At 44.0% G+C, this 21074-nt stretch overlaps 1 protein-coding gene across 1 annotated transcript in view; it reads right to left on the bottom strand.

Moving 5' to 3' along the window:
• Positions 1 to 17313, bottom strand: part of LOC102390225 (epidermal growth factor-like protein 6) — a 32575-nt gene extending 15262 nt beyond the window's left edge. The window contains exons 1-3 of the mRNA XM_044937235.2: positions 17197 to 17313; positions 5281 to 5380; positions 4941 to 5063 (exon numbers count right to left, since the gene is read on the bottom strand). Coding sequence (XP_044793170.2) covers positions 4941 to 5063; positions 5281 to 5380; positions 17197 to 17313 — 340 coding nt within the window. The remainder of the gene's footprint in view (positions 1 to 4940; positions 5064 to 5280; positions 5381 to 17196) is intronic.
• Positions 17314 to 21074: the final 3761 nt, after the last annotated feature.

The following is a 21074-nucleotide window of genomic DNA, read 5'->3' as shown; positions in this document are numbered from 1 at the left end:
AAAGAATCTGCCTGCAATGCAGGAGACCCGGGTTTGATCCCTGGGTTGGGAAGATCCCCTAGAGAAGAGAATGGCTACCCACTCCAGTATTCTTGTCTAGAGAATTCCATGGACACAGGAGCCTGGTGGGCTACTGTCCATGGGGTTGCAAAGAGTCAGATATGACTGAGAGACTAATACATACACACACGTATAAGAACAGTAAAAGAATACACACATCCACATTTAGGTTGCATTATTCTTTGGATACAGATGGGGCATAAGGATAATTGACTAACTCCTCTTTTGTACTGCCATCTAGGGTCTGGACTTTTTCAAAAATAATACACTCATAATAAAAGCTACTTTATTATTATATACAAGCAGTTCACACAGATACAAATGTATTTTACAACACAGCATTTTATAATGCTGAACACTAATTAGATGTGATTCTCTCATTTTTCTATGACTTTTCTTTGCATATAAGGGTGGATTTTGGTCATCCTTTAAGCAATGTGTGTTAAGACGTTAAGATCAATTTTCAAAAGAGACATGGCTGTTTATTTTACAGAGAATCAATCAAAACAGAATGGAAAGGACTGGGCAAATAACATAGTGAGTGACCTGAAGATAGTTTTCTTTTGTAAATAAACATTTTGGCAAAAGACTAGAGAAATGATTCTGCTGCAGAATGGACAGCAACAAAATTAATGATTTTTCAGATATCAAACAGAACATTGTGATAAGTTTGAGGTTTTGAAGAATCAAGAAAAATTTGTTTTAAACTGCTCCCCTAAATAAGCTTAGAGTTGGATGACCAAAGAAAAAAAAAGTTTTCTTAGCATAAGAAATGTTTAGGTTGACCAAAATAACAAACAGCTCATTAACAAACAGCTCATGCAACTCTATGCCAAAAAAAAAAAAAAAAAAAAAAACAAGCCAATCAGAAAAATGGACATTTCTTCAAAGAAGACATGCAGATGGCCAAAAACCACATGAGAAGATGCTCAACATCACTAATTATCAGAGAAATGCAATCAAAACTACAACGAGGTATCACCTCATATCAGTCAGAATGTCCATCATCAAAAAGTCCACAAACAGTAAATGCTGGAGAGCATGTGGAGGGAAGGGAAGCCTCCTATACTGTTGGTGGCAATGTAAATTGATACAGCCACTGTGGAGAACAGTATGGAGAGTACTTTAAGAACTAAAAACAGAACTACCATATGATCCTGCAATCCCACTCCTGGGCATATATCCAGAGAAAACTGTAATTCAAAAATATACATGCACTGCTAAGCTCATAGCACTATTTACAACAGCCAAGACATGAAAACAACCTAAATGCCCATCAACAGAGGGATGCATAAAGAAGAGGTGGCACATATATACAATGGAAAACTACTCAGCCACAAAAAAGAACACAGCAATGCTATTTGCAGCAACATGGATGGACCGAGAGATGATCATACTAAGTGAAGTCAGTCAGGTAGGGGAAGACAAATTTCATATGATAGTACTTATACATGGAATCTAATTTTTAAAAGTGATACAAATGACCTTATTTACAAAATAGAAACAGACTCACATATTTCAAAAACAAATCTATGGTTATCAAAGGGGAAAGGTGGAGGGGTGGGCAAATTAGGAGGCTGGGATTAACATATACTCACTACTATATATATATATATATATATATAGACACATATATACCTGAGTCACTTTGCTGTACATCTGCAACGAACACAACATTGTACACAAACTATACTTCAGTAAAATTTAAAGACTGTTTGGGTTGATGGGGGATTTACAATCTCTAAACACTGGGCTACAATAACAAAAACATGGGTTGCAAACAGCTACCCACTTGCTCGCTTACAAACAGTGCCTTCATTTGGACGTTGGTGACACACTGTGGTTTCAAGAGGGGCCAGTGATTAAGAAGGAAGAGCACTCCAGGTCTGTTTTGGCCAGTTCTTCCTAATCTCTGTGATTCTTTGGTCTGGGGACAGGGATGAGTACGTGGAGGTGAGTTGAGTTGCTCCCTTACTGACACAAGTGTTTTTCCAGTGAACCTTTTTTCTCTATGCACAGCATTTTTCTGCATTTACTTTTACAGGATTTCAGAGTCAGGAGGAGCTAGACCTTAATGAATATGATTGAAACTGTGCTAATAACAGTCTGAGCCAGAGCTAACTTTATTGAGCATCTACTATGTGCCCGGCCGAACTAAGCTCTCTGTCTATACTACCTCATTCAAGTCTCAATGAACCTATGAGAGAAGTATTGGGAGGAATGTGGGGGCCCCCAAACATAACCCAAGATAAGGATTTGGGTGCAGGTGGTTTACTTAACAGGTGATTCCAGGAGGCGGAAGAGGGGTAAGAGGGACAGTGAGACAGGAAGGGAGGAGAGTCAAAAACGTTGCCTCGATGGACAGGTAATCACTGTGGGTGTCAAGGGACATCTGGGAGCCAGCACAGAACCCACCTCAGAGCTGTCCTGCTGCACAGGGGAGGCTGGGGGATTGAGGTGTAGGTCTTTGGCCCCCACGGCTTGAGGACTGACTATCCCTGGGGGTGAGAACTTGGGGCTTTAGCTCTGGGAGGAAGGCACAAGGCCACGATGCAGGCAGAGTCCACTGCACTGGGGCTTGGGACATCCACAGAACTGTCCCCCACCTCACTGGAGTCAGGGGTCTCTGAGGGATGGTGGCCTGGCCCCTTCTGAGGACTCGCTAAAGGGCCACCACGGGGCCCATTTCAGACAGAAAGACACTGAGTTTAGAGAGGTGAAGCACCTGGCCAAAGACCAAAGGCAGTATGGGGTACAGCTTGGATTCAAATTCAGGCCTTCCTAGCCCTAAGCTGGGCTGTCGACCAGACGACCTGAGACCGGCGAGGCCAGAATTGACATGTGCAAAGTTGGTGGCGTGAGGGAGCCCTTGACCACTGATTGTGTGTGGAAGGTTTACTGATTCCGTCCCTTCTCTGCAGGTCTTTCAAAATTATGGCATCTTTCCTGCCATCCCACCTACCCATGCACATCCCTGCACAGGAAGCCAGTCTCTCAGCCTTTCTTTGAATAAAGTTCCAGAAGGACACCATGGGCACGTCTACACAGAGGGACAGAAACCACAGCAACAAGCTACTGGAGACCGAGGAGTCGCTGAATCCCATCTCTAACCAAAACGGGGGCCCTCCTGGAGGCCATGGTCCCCACTCCACAGGTTCTCTTCACTCTGAGATCCCTGATGGGGAAATTTGTCAGAGAGAATGCAGTCCCGCTCTTGGCCTACTTTGGCTATGGGAAAGCACTTTTACTTTTGTTGTTGTTCAGTCTCTCAGTCATGTCCGACTCTTTGTGACCCCATGGACTGCAGCATACCGGGCCTCGCTTCCATCACCAACTCCTGGAGTTTGCTCAAACTCATGTCCATTGAGTCGGGGATGTCATCTATCCACCGCATTCTCTGTCGTCCCCTTCTCGTCCTGCCTTTAATCTTTCCCAGCATCAGGGTCTTTTCCAGTGAGTTGGCTTTTTTACTTTACATTCCTCAAAATATTTACAGGTACTATGTCTGCTTTTCCACACCCTTTTTTTTTTTTTTTCCCCTTCCAGGTTAAACGCTGCCCCGTTCTTTTGGCAGTTCTTCACAGGATGTGATTTCCACACTCATCTTCTTTGCTTATACTCTTGTGTACATCATCTCATCCAGTGCCGCTGGGGTATGATGAATCTTTTATGAGTGTGGTGCTCAGAGTCCATCATGGTGTGTGGGCTGTTTATTTTTGCCATCACTGAGTTCAGCTCTGTTGTCATCAGGAATATCAGCCAGGTGGGGGTACAGGATAGGATACAGGTCCAGGGACGACTTACAGCCATATTTATTGGAATATGTGGCTATGCTCCTAAGGCATCTATGAGAGAGTAGAGTCAGGGTGGCCAACAAGTCTTGGCACACAATGAGCCAATGCTAAAAGGGACATGATCAAAGGATAAGCCCAGGTGACTAAACAGAGTGGGACATGGTTGGTCAGGCACGTGACTGACCTGTAATCTTTGCTGGCTGGTCTTGGAAGATATTCTGGGTGCTCACCATGATTTCCAGTTTTCTTCTCTTTCAGGATGCATGACAGGATTAGATATATTTTCTCCCCTGCTTCCAAGCTTAATCATGATCGTCCACACTTCTTTAACTGCTGTGATGAATCCTCAGCCTTGGATTGACACCGTGATACCATAAGACAGTGGGACCTCTGTCAGCCTGCATTCCTAGAAAGAAATGCCCTGACAACTCTCTCTGGGTATAGCACAAGTGGCAAAAGAAACTGTGATTATTGTTGCAGCTTTTGACAGCAGTGATGTTTTCATTGAGTGTTTCAGAGTTTACCAGCTGAGCATTAAAGAATTCATCAGCAGAAACCATGAGACTTGACTCTACTTAAAAAAAAAAAAGTGAATAGAGGCTTGAGGAGGATTACAAAGGGAGGTTCGCTTCATTGTACATTTTTTTCAGTTATACGTTCTGAAAAAAGTCCTGACTCACATGGTTCAAAACCTTCTCCGGTTCTAAGCCACTGACTCTTCAGGACTGTTTGTTATTGCCCCATATTCGAGCCTCTCCTGACTGATACATTTGCTCAGTGTCATCGTCCTCAAATTTTATTTTCAGTATTTGAAAACATGTCCTGAGCAGAAGACCCTTCAGAATCCCTGCGGTGCTTTAAGTGCAGTGCCTACAACTTCTGTGAGAACAGGAGGTGTGGTCTGATTAGCTGAGAAGACCAGTCAGAGGCGGAGTTAAGTTTCCAAACACTGTATGCAGGCATCCTGCTCCCCTTCTGCTCCCAACACACCAGAGGGGAAGGAGCAGGGAGAAGGAAGGGAGGAAGGAGACAAGGAGCAAATGCTTTACAGGGAAGAGCCAAGATGCGGTGACCAAGAGCACTTACGGGCGCACTGCAGTCCGCTGCCTTTATACCCCTGCTTGCACTTGCACTTGAAGGATCCTTGGGTATTGAGGCAATTGGCATGGAGGCTGCACGTGTGGGTATTCGCAGCACATTCATTTATATCTGAAAATGTGAACAGTCGCAAGAATCATCTTGTGGTAACAGCACTTGCTGAAAGACTATCCCCTGAACTTGAGTAACTCCAGGGCCAACCACTCCACCCAGCCAGTGAACCCTATGTGGCCGGGGAACTGAGAAGCGCTGAGGATGCCTGATGCCTTGGCCCAAATCCCTGGCTTTGCTTGCTGCTCGGTATGGTGGGAGGGTGTCTGCAGCTCACCTCCCCCACAGAAACCTCCTCTCCTGCTTATCAATGCTCCTGACATCTCTAAGTTGTTCGGGCTTGATTGCATAACATTGTCGTCGGCCAAACTCTTCCACTGGGGGCCAAGCGGAGGCACGGAGATGGACACAGACAGCGTGGCCCCTCTTCCGTGTCTTTACAGCCGTACTGGCAGTTGGTCATGGCACACGTCCGAGAGTCTGTGAAAAGAGGCACAGGTTAGCCTTTTCCCCAGGAGATGATAAAGAAAGGCTCACTGACCCCTGAGACATGAAATGTAACACGTGGGATGGCATCAGAGGATAAGCTTCATCATCTGAGTCCCAGATGGAGATCCAAATGGAATCTGTGCAGGAGTGGTGTCTTGTTGGCCCCATGGTTGATTCTGTTGGCCAATGCATTGCACCTGACTGTCTTTAGGCAGAGCATGCGCCCCTCAGTCACCAAAGACGGCATCTCTCTCTCTTCCTATACAAGATCCTTTACGTCACCTGGCTGGTCTCTACTACTGGCTGAAATGCACCCTCTGATAGAGATGATTCATTTGAATAAATAGGGTAAAAAAAAAATGCCAATTCTACCCATCTCTCCATTCATATCTAGCCTCCTTGAGAGTCACTCAAATCATTAAACCTTGTCTTTTAGGTGCATGTATTAAAACACGCAGCAGATAAGGCTGATCAGCTACCCAAAAGCCATTCCCATTACTGAGGCTGAAAAGCCAGTTACACATCTTTTTCCTAGCTTCCCATGCAGCAGCAAGGGAGTGGCCATATGATTCAGTTATAGCCAAAGAGATATTAAGATAAGTCTGCTGGAGTTTCTGGAAAAGATGCTGCTGCATGACAAAACGATGGACACAAAAGAGGCGTTTGTTTCCTGGCATCGCTCCTTTTCCCTTGGTCTTGCCTACCTTTGATGTGTGTGTGATATCTGGAGCTAGGGCAGCCATATTGTGACCACAAGGCCACAAGCATGAGGATGAAATCAATACCCTGAAGATGGCAGAGGCTGAGTCCTTGCTGACCTGTTCTGGAACTGCTTGCCTCCAGCTTTTAAAAGTAAAGATAATTTAGTTCGATTTTTCTGTCACGCATTGCTAAATAGGCTGTGTCTCACGAAAACACATATCCCGAGTAGGGTTCCAGTATATATGGATCAAAAGTGCCTATAACAGGGGAGCACAGTGAATGTCCTCCCTTTATACACCCGCATCTATAACATGCCAGTCAACCAGCTGGACGAAAGAGACTGCAAAGGGCTGGGTAAATAAAATCAGCATCCGTGAGAGACATTCAGGGCCACCTGGCCACTGGAAGCTATAAACAGGGAGGCAGAGGCAACCCTCACATGTATAGTAATAGACAAAGAGGGTACCAGGACAGACACCCAGGCCACAGTAATGTAGCAAACACTGACCAATGGTTATATTTCTAGTTTATTCCTGTTCTCTTTAGTTGTCTACTTTCAAAATTAATCTTCAAAATTTACCTCATTTTATTCTTCCATTTGGAGAAACATTATCTTTTTTGGCACTAAAAAGGCTTTCGTGGAATGTTTCAGAAACATCCATTAGCATATATCTTTTTAAAAATGTTACGTGATGACTAGAAAACCCTGGACAGTTGTTCCAAAGGGGCTGGGGGGTGACGGGGGTAGTTCTGGCAAAGTTCTATTTGGTAGTGGTTACATGGATGCTGGCTTTATAAGGATTCATTAAGCTAAGTATTTGTTTCTTGGGGGTCTCTGTTTAATGTATAATAAATATTTTTTTTTTAAAAACTCAAAAAAATTAAAAAAAAAAGACTCTCTGAATGCCTGCTTTATCTCTTAAACATGCTTGCTAATGGAGACTCTAGTGGTGTTGGGGCATTTTGCCAAGTGGAGCCAGCAGCTCAAGGGTGAGGCAGGGGTGGGGGAAGTGCAGGAGCCCGGATTTTACAACCAATGGAGGGAGAGCCCAGGATAGGCTGGGAGAGCCCAGGATAGGCTGGGGAGTCAGAGGACCCTGCAACCATGGGAAGCTGGCAGAAGGCACAAGCTGCAGGCTTGTTGGGGGTGGCAGGGCAGATGGATTTGCTTTTCAGCTGTGACATAAAACCTGAAAAGCCTTCCTTCTCAATAAATGAACGGATATAGACATTTAGGCCCCACAGGACATGGGTTCTTTTTATTAGAGAAGGGCTTTTCTTTCCAGGAATGTGAACTGGAATGGACTTCCAACAAGAGACACTAATCTTTGAGCATGGGGCAAGGGGTGTGAGAAAGATAGCTGGTGGGAAGAACTGATGTCCTGAGATGGAACTTAGATTTATCACCTTCCTGAAACAATATGCTTATGTTTTCAGTATGCTTATTTTTTCATGAAGAATTCTAATTCATCTGTGCATATATAGAGAGACTCAATGTATCTTTCCCCTCGGTTAGTCTTTTTATTTAAAAACGACGAGGCCAGAACAGGCAAATCCAGAGACACAGAATGCAGGCCTGAGGTGGAGGAGAAGATGAGTTGAAAGTGACTGCTAATGGGGACAGGGTTTCCTTTTGGGGTGATGGAGATATTCTGGAGAGTGGTGATGGTTTGCACAACACTGTGAATGTATAAAATGCCTGAAGTACACTTAAAATTGTCAAAATGGTGAATTGCACAATATACGTATTTTACTACAATTAAAAATAAGTCCTAGAGGAAGGGAATATATATATATATATATATATATATATATATATATATATATATACATACGGCTGATTCATGTTGATGTTTGGCAGAAATCAATACAATTCTGTAAAGCAATTATCCTTCAATTAAAAAATAAATAAATTGAAAAAAATAAGTGCGCAAAGATGTTTTAGTCTAGGGTGATGTGAGAGTCTTTGGGGTGGGTGTTTCCCCTCCAATAACTTAATTTAACTTTGTCCCAAGCATTAAATGCCAAAAGTCAAGCCTCTGGATTGACTGAGAGCAGGCCAGCTGCTGAAACTTACTGGAACATGAGGCATTTGGCAGAAGCATGTGGCCGCTGAGGCAAAAGCACTTGTAGCTACCGTGTGTATTCACACATCTGTGTTGGCACGGCCGGGGTTTGAATCCACACTCATTCACATCTGCAGGGGGCAGTCAGGAAATGGAGAAAGGTGAACTGAAGGAGGAAACACCCAGATGTGGAATGGGGTTGGCCTCCCTGGATGCCAGCTGTGGAGGTAGGTACAAATGGTGGTGACTCGCCTCTTCTCCGACCATCATTAAAGCGTTGGTGAGAATGTGGACCAAACTGAATCATCTTACACTGCTGAAGGGAATGCAAATATAGGCACAACCACTCTGGAAAACTGTGTGGCAGCTAGATACAGACACTCGTGAGCCAGCCATTCCACTCCTGGGCAAATGTCCAACAGAAACATGAGTACATGCCCACCAGACTTCCCTGGTGGCTCAGTCAGTAAAGAATCCGCCTGCAATGCAGGAGACCCGGGTTCGATCCCTGGGTCAGGAAGATCTCCTGGAGAAGGAATGGCAGCCCACTCCAGTATTCTTGCCTGGAGAATCCCATGGACAGAGGAGGCTGGAGGGCTATCACAAAGAGTTGGACACGACTGAGCAACTAAACCACCAAAAAATCTCATGCTAAAATGATCACAGTAGCACTATTCTGAATTGCCTCAAACCAGGAAGAATCCAAATCTCTCCTCTGAAAAGGATGGATAAATGACTTGTACACTCACGCAATAGAACACTGTACAGCAGTGAGGCTGAGCAAACCACAAGTACAAACAACTGTGGATGAAACTCACAAACATGATCCTGACTGGGAGAAGCTGGACACAAATGCACACACTGAAAACCAGGCATGAGTGAAAGAAATGAAACAATCCAGGCACAGTGACTCTGTGGTGTGAGAGACAAGGTACAGTCCCTTGTTGGGGGCTGGGGGCAAGTGATGGAGGGGAGCATGAGGGGTTTTCAGGGAGGCTAAGTTTCCATTTCTTGATCTGAATGCCAGCTACATGGGTGTTCTTGAGCATTCATGCAGTTGTACATTGTTGACAGGTGTACAATTTTGTGTTTCCTACTGGAATAAAAAGTTAAAACATAATCTAGATACTGCTGCCTTTAAAGCTCTTCCAGGTAGTCTGTGACAGATGCCAACAGCACAGTCTCCTTTCAATTATTATTTTGAGCGGCCTCATGATGGCCAAATGGCCTTGTCTCACACCTTTCCTGAGCGAGCCCTGCTAGGCAGCTATTACTGGTGGTCAGGTCACAGGACAGTATTTAATCCCGTATCAAGGTGCTCAGAGGACGCTGATACACAAAAAGGTTACAAAAATATGTATATAGATACCACATTTAAAAAATAAGCATAGGAAAAATTGCCTAGGAAAATTCCCTGGCATTCCAGTGGTTAAAACTCAGCATTTTCACAGCTGGGGTCTGCATTCTATCCCTGGTTGGGCAACTAAGATCCTGCAAGCAATGTGGCACAGGCAGGAAAAAAAAAAAAACCTTGGGAGACCGGGCTCTACCTGTTTATAATGGTTACCTCCTGGGAAGATTGAGAGGGGCTTTCTTCTCTGAGCTTTTCAGGGTTTAAAACATGAAACATTAAAAATGAAGTAGATTTTATTAAAATAAAAAATGATACATAAGGAAAAAAACTTGTAAAGCCATCATAGATTTTGTCTTTTGGCACGTGGTGATGTGGGTGCCACATGTCATAACTCTCCCAAGGCAGATATAGAAAGGAGAAAAGAACCAAATTCCATGTAAGACCAAAATTCAGCACAGTAACAGGCAAAGGCCATTCTGGAAAATAAGTAAGTGGCTTCTTTCACCTCTGAAAAGAACCTTACATGGGGATTTTTCCATCACATTAGCTGGACACTTGAACCCCCTTGTCCACTGCCAGTCCCCTGTACACTACCATCTCCTGTATGGATCCTAACTGCTTCAAATGCATGAATCAAATAATGCTGGTTGGACATAACAGGAAAGCCAGGGATATTCCATTACTTGGTGCTAAGTCAGAGGCATCTCTTGGAAGAAGCATTTTGGGGAAAGACATCAGTTGGGTTGAGGCCTGTGGCCATCAGTGGATATACATGGACTTTGATCAGGCGACCCTGGGGCAGGGAGGCTGTGGGGAAAAGCCAGACAGCCCCACATCTGAGCCACTGGACACTCCCTCAAAGTGAATACTTTGCCGGGACTTGAAAAGCAGCATGAAAAAACACCTTCTCCATTCCAACTCTCTTGAGAAGGTATCTTGGTACAGAATCCAAGACATATGGAAAACCAGGTCTTCTGGTGGGAAAAGCCCTGCTAAGGGACATGGTTGAATGATTACTTCTGAGAGCATGGCTCCTGCCGCACTTCCCTCAAGCCTTGTGGACACGGTTCTAAGGAGCCCCTTGGCGGTATTGGCCCCCGTCCTGGGGTGGGGACAGGAGAGCTAGAGGCTCCTCCCTGAGCCTGCAGGTCTGCCAGCACAGAGAAAGGCTATGTGAGCATGTGGCCTTGGCAGTGAGCTGGGGGTGGGGGCACAGAGTGGGGCAGACCCCTGGCTTTCTCTGGAATGCCATTCACCCTTCTAGAACCCTGGCAGGGTTCTTTCCTAAGGGAGCTGAACTGGATTTTCTGCTCTTTGCTTAACTGTGTTATAGAACTGGGGACGCTTTCTTAATTAGCACAGGTTTCTTGGTGCCTGGGCTCCTCCACACTGTGGACATCTGGGGCCAGATCACCCTTAGCAGGGGGGCTGCCCTATGCACTATAGATGTTCAGCTGGGCTTTACCCACCAGATGCCAGTAGAAACCCCTCCGAATGTCTCCAGGCACCGCCAGATGACCTCGGGGGTAAGACTTTCAGATTTATCAAATAAAAATACAGGATGCCCGGGTAAAGGTTAATTTCAGAAAAATGACTAATATTTGTTCAGTGTACACATGTCCCATACAATATTTGCAACATACATACACTATAAAATGTTTGTTGTTTATGTGAAATTGCATTTGAAAATAAGATTTAAATCTAACTAGGGATATGTATCGGAGAAGGCAATGGCACCCCACTCCAGTAGTCTTGCCTGGAAAATCCCATGGACAGAGGAGCCTGGTAGGCTGCAGTCCATGGGGTCGCTAAGAGTTGGACATGACTGAGCGACTTCACTTTCACTTTTCACTTTCATGCACTGGAGAAGTAAATGGCAACGCACTCCAGTGTTCTTGCCTGGAGAATCCCAGGGCCGGGGGAGCCTGGTGGGCTGCTGTCTGTGGGGTCGCACAGAGTCGGACACTACTGAAGTGACTTAGCAGCAGTAACAGGGATATGTATTGTATCTGGCAAGTCTTCCTAGCGGACCAAACTGGCCACCTTAAGAACCACTGTTCTTAATATTATAGCCGCTTTAATATATTTAGATAAACAGCCTATGACAAAAATCATAAATTGCCTTTTAAAATATATCAATTACAATAAAAATATGCATGTCATTCAACCCAACAATTCCATTTTTAGATATTTACCCTATAAAAATACTCAAAGGTGCAAGGATATGCATAGGATAATGACTGATATAGCGCTATTTGTAGTGGCAAAACATTGGGGACAACTTCTATAACAGTGGTTAAAGTATTTTTACATAAATGACACAAACATTTGCTCTAGGGATTAGGATACAGCCTTAAAGAGTATGACACAGCTCTCCGTGTGCTGACATGCAAAAATGCCCATGAGAAATATCCATATTTGTAAGTATAACAGAAAAGAACCTGCAGAAATGGAGGTCAAACTCTTAGCTATGGGTGGAGGATGGACTGTGGGTGTTCACACTCACTTTTTAATTTATATCCTCTTGTTTTGTTGGATTTTCTTAAATAAAATGTATGCATTGCTTCCTTAGCTAAAAAAACAATAAACATTATTGTTCAGAGGGAAAATAATGTTTTTCATCTGGCATCCTAACAAAAGCATCAGAATGACTTTGATGTTTTTCTAGAAGAGATTGATTGAAAAATCTCATTCTGAAACCACTTTCGTTTGAAGATCAGAATTACAAACTACAGAATCCTGAGTGCTATACTGTGTCCCAAACACCACTGCACTGCCTGAGTTGATTCTGAAAGCCCTGGGGTAGGTCTGTATCACCACCGTGGTCTCTAGTACTGATCTTGACTGCAGGGTTTCCTGGTGTATCCTGGAAAGCATCTACATTTGTTTGGTCCCACACACTCACCAAACTTGCATCCAGGTTCACACATAGCTGTCGAAAGAAAAGGTATTTTGACAATTAAAGAATAGGAGCCAATAGGTATATGAGAAGATGTTCAACGTGGCTAATGATCAGGGAAAGGCAAATCAAAACTACAATGAGATATCATCTCACATCAGGCGGAATGGCCATCATCAAAAATAATGCTGGAAATAATAAATGCTGGAAAGAGTATATAGGAAAGGGAACCCTCCTACACTGTGGGTGGGAATGTAAATTGGTGCAGCCACTAGAGAGAACAGTATGGAAGTTCCTCAAAAAAGCTAAAATAGAGCTGCAATCCCACTATTGGGCATTTATCTGAACAAAAGTTTAATTTGGAAAGATACATACATGCACTATCAACAATGGCCAAGACATGGAAATAACCAAAATATCCACTGAAAGGTAAAAGGTGAAAAAGACATGATACATATATACAATGGAGTATTACTCAGCCCTGAAAAAGAATAAAATAAGACCATTTGCAGCAACATGGATGGACCTAGAGAGATTATCATACTAATTAAAGTAAGTCAGGAAGAGAAAGACAAACACCTATGATACCACTTACATGTGGAATCTGAGATATGAGACATATAAACTTATCTGCAAAACAGAAATGGACTCACACACATAAACAACAGACTTGTGGTTGCCAGCGGTAAGGGCAGGACTGGGCGTTTGGTAGTAGCAGATGCAAGCTAATATATATATAGGATGAATAAAGAACAAGGTCCTACTGTAGAGCACAGGGAACTATATTCAATATCCTGTGATAAACCATAATAGAAAAGACTATTAAAAAGGAATACAAATATATATATATATAACTGAATCACTTTGTTGTGGAGCAGAAATCAACACAACATTGTAAGTCAACTATATTTCAATAAACAAATTAAAAAGAACAGTCAGCCCAGTGAAATGCACGTGTTAAACTTAGCCTCCTTCTATGTGGCAGAGAAATCCACGGTGACATACAATACAGAGGGTGATCAGCTTCCTCTCCAGTTTATTTTCACCTTGAAAACATTGAGTAGTGCTTCCCTTCTGAACTACATCAGTTCAGTTCAGTACAGTTCAGTTGCTCAGTCCTGTCTGACTCTTTGCGACCCCATGAATCGCAGCACGCCAGGCCTCCCTGTCCATCACCAACTCCTGGAGTTCACTCAGACTCATGTCCATCGAGTCAGTGATGCCATCCAGCCATCTCATCCTCTGTCGTCCCCTTCTCCTCCTGCCACCAATCCCTCCCAGCATCAGAGTCTTTTCCAATGAGTCAACTCTTCGCATGAGGTGGCCAAAGTACTGGAGTTTCAGCTTTAGCATCATTCCTTCCAAGGAAATCCCAGGGCTGATTTCCTTCAGAATGGACTGGCTGGATCTCCTTGCAGTCCAAGGGACTCTCAAGAGTCTTCTCCAACACCACAGTTCAAAAGCATCAATTCTTCGGTGCTCAACCTTCCTCACAGTCCAACTCTCACATACATACATGACCACAGAAAAATCATACCCTTGACTAGACGGACCTTTGTTGGCAAAGTAATGTCTCTGCTTTTGAATATGTTATCTAGGTTGGTCATAACTTTCCTTCCAAGGAGTAAGCATCTTTTAATTTCATGGCTGCAGTCACCATCTGCAGTGATTTTGGAGCCCCCAAAAATAAAGTCTGACACTGATTCCACTGTTTCCCCATCTATTTCCTATGAAGTGATGGGACTGGATGCCATGATCTTCTTTTTCTGAATGTTGAGCTTTAAGCCAACATTTTCACTCTCCACTTTCACTTTCATCAAGAGTCTTTTTAGTTCCTCTTCACTTTCTGCCATAAGGGTGGTGTCATCTGCATATCTGAGGTTATTGATATTTCTCCCGGCAATCTTGATTCCAGCTTGTGCTTCTTCCAGTCCAGCATTTCTCATGATGTACTCTGCATATAAGTTAAATAAGCAGGGTGACAATATACAGCCTCGACGTACTCCTTTTCCTACTTGGAACCAGTCTGTTGTTCCATGTCCAGTTCTAACTGTTGTTTCCTGACCTGCATATAGGTTCCTCAAGAGGCAGGTCAGGTGGTCTGGTATTCCCATCTCTTTCATTATTTTCCACAGTTTATTGTGATCCACATAGTCAAAGGCTTTGGCATAGTCAATAAAGCAGAAATAGATGTTTTTCTGGAACTCTCTTGCTTTTTCCATGATCCAGCAGATGTTGGCAATTTGATCTCTGGTTCCTCTGCCTTTTCTAAAACCAGCTGGAACATCTGGAAGTTCACGGTTCACGTATTGCTGAAGCCTGGCTTGGAGAATTATGAGCATTGCTTTACTAGCGTGTGAGATGAGTGCAATTGTGCGGTAGTTTGAGCATTCTTTGGCATTGCCTTTCTTTGCGATTGGAATGAAAACTGATCTTTTCCAGTCCTGTGACCACTGCTGAGTTCTCCAAATTTGCTGGCATATTGAGTGCAGCACTTTCACAGCATCATCTTTCAGGATTTGAAATAGCTCAACTGGAATTCCATCACCTCCACTAGCTTTGTTCATAGTGATGCTTTCTAAGGCCCACTTGACTTCACATTGCAGGATGTCTGGCTCTAGGTGAGTGATCACACCATCTTGATTATCTTGGTCGTGAAGATCTTTTTTGTACAGTTCTTCTGTGTATTCTTGCCACCTCTTAATATCTTCTGCTTCTGTTAGGTCCATACCATTTCTGTCCTTTATCGAGCCCATTTTTGCATGAAATGTTCCTTTGGTTTCTCTAATTTTCTGGAAGAGATCTCTAGTCTTTCCCATTCTGTTGTTTTCCTCTATTTCTTTACACTGATCACCGAGGAAGGCTTTCTTATCTCTTCTTGATATTCTTTGGAACTCTGCATTCAGATGCTTGTGTCTTTCCTTTTCTCCTTTGCTTTTCACTTCTCTTCTTTTCACAGCTATTTGTAAGGCCTCCCCAGAGAGTCATTTTGCTTTTCTGCATTTCTTTTCCACAGGGATGGTCTTGATCCCTGTCTCTACAATGTCACGAACCTCATTCCATAGTTCATCAGGCACTCTATCTATCAGATCTAGTCCCTTAAATCTATTTCTCACTTCCACTGTATAATCATAAGGGATTTGATTTAGGTCATACCTGAATAGTCTAGTGGTTTTCCCTACTTTCTTCAATTTAAGTCTGAATTTGGTAATAAGGAGTTCATGATCTGAGCCACAGTCAGCTTCTGTTCTTGTTTTTGTTGACTGTATAGAGTTTCTCCACCTTTGGCTGCAAAGAATATAATCAATCTGATTTCAGTGTTGACCATCTGGTGATGTCCATGTATACAGTCTTCTCTTGTGTTGTTGGAAGAGGGTGTTTGTTATGACCAGTGCATTTCCTTGGCAAAACTCTATTCGTCTTTGCCCTGCTTTATTCCGTATTCCAAGGCCAAATTTGCCTGTTACTCCAGGTGTTTCTTGACTTCCTACTTTTGCATTCCAGTCCCCTATAATGAAAAGGACAATTTTTTTGGGTGTTAGTTTTAAAAGGTCTTGTAGGTCTTCATAGAACCATTCAACTTCAGCTTCTTCAGCATTACTGGTTGGGGCATAGACTTGCATTACTGTGATATTGAATGGTTTGCCTTGGAAAACAGAGATCATTCTGTCGTTTTTGAGATTGCATCCCAGTACTGCATTTCGAACTCTTTTGTTGACCATGATGGCTACTCCATTTCTTCTGGGGATTCCTTCCCGCAGTAGTAGACATAATGGTCATCTGAGTTAAATTCACCCATTCCAGTCCATTTGAGTTCGCTGATTCCTAGAATGTTGTCATTCACTCTTGCCATCTCTTGTTTGACCACTTCCAATTTGTCTTGATTCATGGACCTGACATTCCAGGTTCCTATGCAATATTGCTTTTTACAGCATTGGACCTTGCTTCTTTCACTAGTCACATCCACAGCTGGGTATTGTTTTTGCTTTGGCTCCATCCCTTCATTCTTGCTGAAGTTATTTCTCCACTGATCTCCAGTAGCATATTGGGCACCTACTGACCTGGGGAGTTTCTCTTTCAGTATCCTATCATTTTGCCTTTTCATACTGTTCATGGGGTTCTCAAGGCAAGATACTGAAGTGGTTTGCCATTCACTTCTCCAGTGGACCACATTCTGTCAGATCTCTCCACCATGACCTGCCCGTCTTGGGTTGCCCCACGGGCATGGCTTAGTTTAATTGAGTTAGATAATGCTGTGGTCCTAGTGTGATTAGATTGACTAGTTTTCTGTGAATATGGTTTCAGTGTGTCTGCTCTCTGATGTCCTCCTGCAACACCTACCGTCTTACTTGGGTTTCTCTTGCCTTGGACGTGGGGTATCTCTTCACGGCTGCTCACCGGCCCCCATCTCCTCACCCCCTTCACCCCACAAGAACAAGTTGACCATAACTTTGCCTAGCACTGCCACACCTCCAGTGGCATTCAAAGAAAAAAAAGCCTTCTACATCACAATTAGCCAGTTTTCTTGTAAATACAAAAGATTTAACAAATGGAATATGATTTGTGAGCTGGAAGAAACTCCATAGTTATACTGGGCCAAGGTCCTTATCCCCCTTTCTACTGTTTTTTTTTTCTCTTCTGTATTATTTCCCTGTTTCTCTCTTCAATGATCAAAATTTTTACATTCTGTGCGTTATCAGCCAAAATGAACAAAGCACAGGTTGGAGGCAGGGAGACGCTGCCTCCGGTCCCGAGGATGGGAACCACAAGCATGATGGTGATGGCAATCGTGGTGGTCATGGAGGCATGCCAAAGGCAGGATTTGGTTTTCTGTTTTATCCACTTCTGTATCCAGACATCTGACACACACTAGGAACTCAATAAATATTTGTTGGATGACTGAAGTGGCAGGAGAAACAAGGATGGGATGGGTAACAGATTGGATTAGGCAAGAAAGCGTAGTCAAAGATGGTGGAAAGTTTGAGTCTGGCTCATAAGGAGGAGACAGGGAGAAACTGCTGTGGATAGGAAGAAAGGAAAATGGGAGAGCCCAAAGACATGAATGGGAATGAGAGAAAAAGCAATGAATGAAAGATAAACTAGGCAGGTAGGGAATCATGGACTCTCACATTTTCTGGATCTACTAGGAGTCCCAGAAACAGCCAGCATATGAAAGGATCACTCAGCAATTGCCAGAAATGCTTGCTTACTTCTCTGCACATTGATTCTCTGGCTCATAGAAGGTCCACCCCTAGGCAAGCCTGTTCCTAAAGACTCCAGCATGTTCCCATTTGACACACCCCTACCTTTGCTAACGTCACCATTCATCTCCAAGCTACCGGGACTCAAAATCTCAGCTGTCTCTATTTATTCTTGTTCCCCAAACAATCACTCAGAGTATCCTACCCCTCTATCCCTGTTTCTACCACCAATTTCCTCGATTTTGGTTTGGCCAAAAAAGTGTGTTTGGGTTTCTCTACAGTCGCTTACAGAAAAACCCAAACGAACTTTTTGGCCAAGCCAATATTTATCCAGCTGCTGGGAACCACTTTGCCCATAGATGTCTGGGAGATTTGTCGCATGCCTCTCTCTCTTCGCTTTCCTCACCTCAGTCTGTGACCAGGGCTTGGCTGACACACGGGTCTAGCAGCCTAGCCCCTGGTTTCTGGGCAGGACAAATGCTGTGGTGCAATTAACACTCCAGAGCTCCCTGTGGAATCAGGATGAAGCCAAACTTCTCTTCTCTTGAAGCCACATCCTTGCCTATCTTCTTCCCCAGCTCCCTCACTCCCTTACTGATTTCTCCTAAGTGCCTCTCAACAGGATATTTGTGCAAGAATCAACTTCTCAGTTACCGTTCCTAAAATACCGATGTCCGATGTGACATTAAAGGGATATTCCAGAAGTATAGCTCTGATTATGCCATGCATTGCCTCAGTTCAGTTCAGTTCAGTTCAGTGGCTCAGTCGTGGTCGACTCTGCGACTCCATGGACTGCAGCACACCAGGTTTCCCTGTCCATAACCAACTCCCGGAGCTTACTCAAACTCATGTCCATCGAGTCGGTGATGCCATCCAACCATCTCATCCTCTGTCAGTTCTTTGCATCAGGTGGCCAAAGTATTGGAGTTTCAGCTTCATCGTCAGTCCTTCCAATGAATATTCAGGACCGATTTCATTGCCTAGAAGTCATCAAATAATCTCTGTTGGGTCCTGAATCCAGGACAGGGGTCATAACCATGATCTGGCCTTGGCCTTTTTTTAGTCTTACTCTGTTCCCTGAACCCAGGCAACGATGAGGTCAAACCAGACTGCCTGCTCTTCTCTGAGCTACTCTGCACTTTTTATTGCTTCTCTATTGTTACCCCACCTGTGGCACCCCTCCCCACCACTCCAATGGTTAATATCCTAACAATCCTTCAAGGACTACCTTGTAGGGCCCCTCCTTCCAGAAGCTTGTACAGATTTCTCCAGCCACACGTGAACTTCTGCTCATCTCTGAGAACTCCACAGAACTCTGGCAGGCTTCTCCCACGAAACTGATATCTGCATCTTATTCAAGAACTAGCCAGATATTTCGCTTCTATGTTTGACTTCTATCTACTATCTGATGCTAAGTGCTTTCAGAACAGGGATATAAATGCTCACCTGTTTCTCCACCTGCATGAAATAGTGTGAACATGTTAGACCCTGAAATAGTTTTGAATGACAAACAGTAAGTGTAGAACTTTGAACAGGGAAACATTTCAAGGCTTGAAGTAGATCGTAAGTGAGAGAAGGTAGGGGAAAACACGCTTCCCACCAAAGTTCTTCTACTTTTGGAGGCAAATGAGATAGAATTGGATTTCCAGGGTCTGTTTTGTTATGGTTATGTTCTTGGAGATGCAGCTTTAACTCTAAATGTTAGAAAAATAAACCTTTTTTTTAAGCCCCCAAGACTTCTGATTGCTCCCTGGAAAGTTATTTTCAATGTAGTCCAGACAGGAAAGCCCAGGATAAATGCCAAAGAGAAGAGAGGAGAAGTGGTGAATGTTAATACCCTTGCTGTTTGGAGGTCAGCACTCCAGAAAGACGTTTTTGATTTACAGTAGCATTGGATCTGTGATGGGAACAGCCAATCTATGGCATAGGGAAATTCCATTTATGTCTAAAATGGCCTGAGATTTAAGTGTGCTTTAGATAAAGGAAGCTCTCTTGTTTAATTTCCCTGCAAAGTCCTCCATCTTTCTGGAGTGTTTATCCACTCTTTATCCACTCTTTCTGGCTCTTTCTCCCATATCTCACTAAGTGATCCATATCTGAAGGCTAACGATATTGAGTGAAGCAGACCCTGCCCTGGGAACAGATTTAAGCAGGGCAGAGACTGAGATCTAGAAAGCTCTGGCATAGAGACAGGGCCTCTGAAGGACTGAGGGCTGATCAGTCAATGGAGGTGAAGGCCAGGGCAGACTGCACCCTCACAGGCTGGAGCCTGGCTCTGCCTGTTCAGGCAAGTTGGCATGCGTTCCTGTCTCATCACCATGCACCCCATGGCTTAGAAATCAGAGGCCTGGTGATCAGGGACTAAGCAGCCTGTTACCTGGTGCTTCGAGGAGCCTATGACTTTACCATCAAGAAAGACCATGCCAATTGGATGTAATATGATACAGATCATAGATACAAAAATCATTGCCATTTACTGTGTCAACATTTGATGGGGGCAGAGGGTGGGCTGACCATCTCTTCAGCTTGCCAAGCACGCAGTGGGAGCGGTGTGTTGGAATGCCCTTTAGCATCTGGCCTTCAATTGTTTTCAGGCCTCTGGTATGAATATTGGCCACAAAAGTGGTGAGAATGTGATTGGCTGTGTGCACCATGGTCAGACTGCTCCGATCTAATTATAGAATAGCCCCTCCAGAAAAGCAAAGCTCACCCTCATTTATACACCAGAGACATGCAACTTTTATGGCCGGAGGTCCTGAGGTTCGTGTGACTGTAAGAGAGATTCCAAATAAGACATCCTGTGTGGTTTTTGACCCTTTCCACCTGACTGACTTCAAAGAAAAATGTATCATGTTGTGTTTAGAAGGAGAAAAAAGCAACATTGAACCCCCTCATCACCTGCTGCTTAAATGGACAGAAGTCTGCAAGGGAGGAAATGGAGCCTGAGCAAGCTTATCTACTTTGCCCAAGGTCACCCATGGCAGTCTGGTTCTCAAGACAATGTCCTTGATCATGATCCACCCGACCAGTGTGAGTACCACCCTTTTCAACCAACAAAGTCCCAGGGGAATGTTCTAACTTTCTTTTGCTAGGCAGGCAGTGATGACCTTCAAACATTTCTTCTACTATTTTCACACTCTTGTCATCTCCTCATAAGGAAACTGCGACAGTGCAGGGTTTTACATAATATCAAACATGTGGGGGGATTCCCTGGTGGCTCAGACAGTAAAGCGTCTGCCCGCAATGTGGGAGGTCCCTGGGTCAGGAAGATCCCCTGGAGAAGGAAATGGCAACCCACTCCAGCACCCTGGCCTAGAAAATTCCATGGATGGAGGAGCCTGGTGGGCTACAGTCCATGGG

The sequence above is a fragment of the Bubalus bubalis genome, chromosome X (genome assembly GCF_019923935.1).
Source record: "Bubalus bubalis isolate 160015118507 breed Murrah chromosome X, NDDB_SH_1, whole genome shotgun sequence".
NCBI classification, from domain to species: Eukaryota; Metazoa; Chordata; class Mammalia; order Artiodactyla; family Bovidae; genus Bubalus; species Bubalus bubalis.
This window is presented reverse-complemented; position numbering and strand designations above follow the sequence as displayed.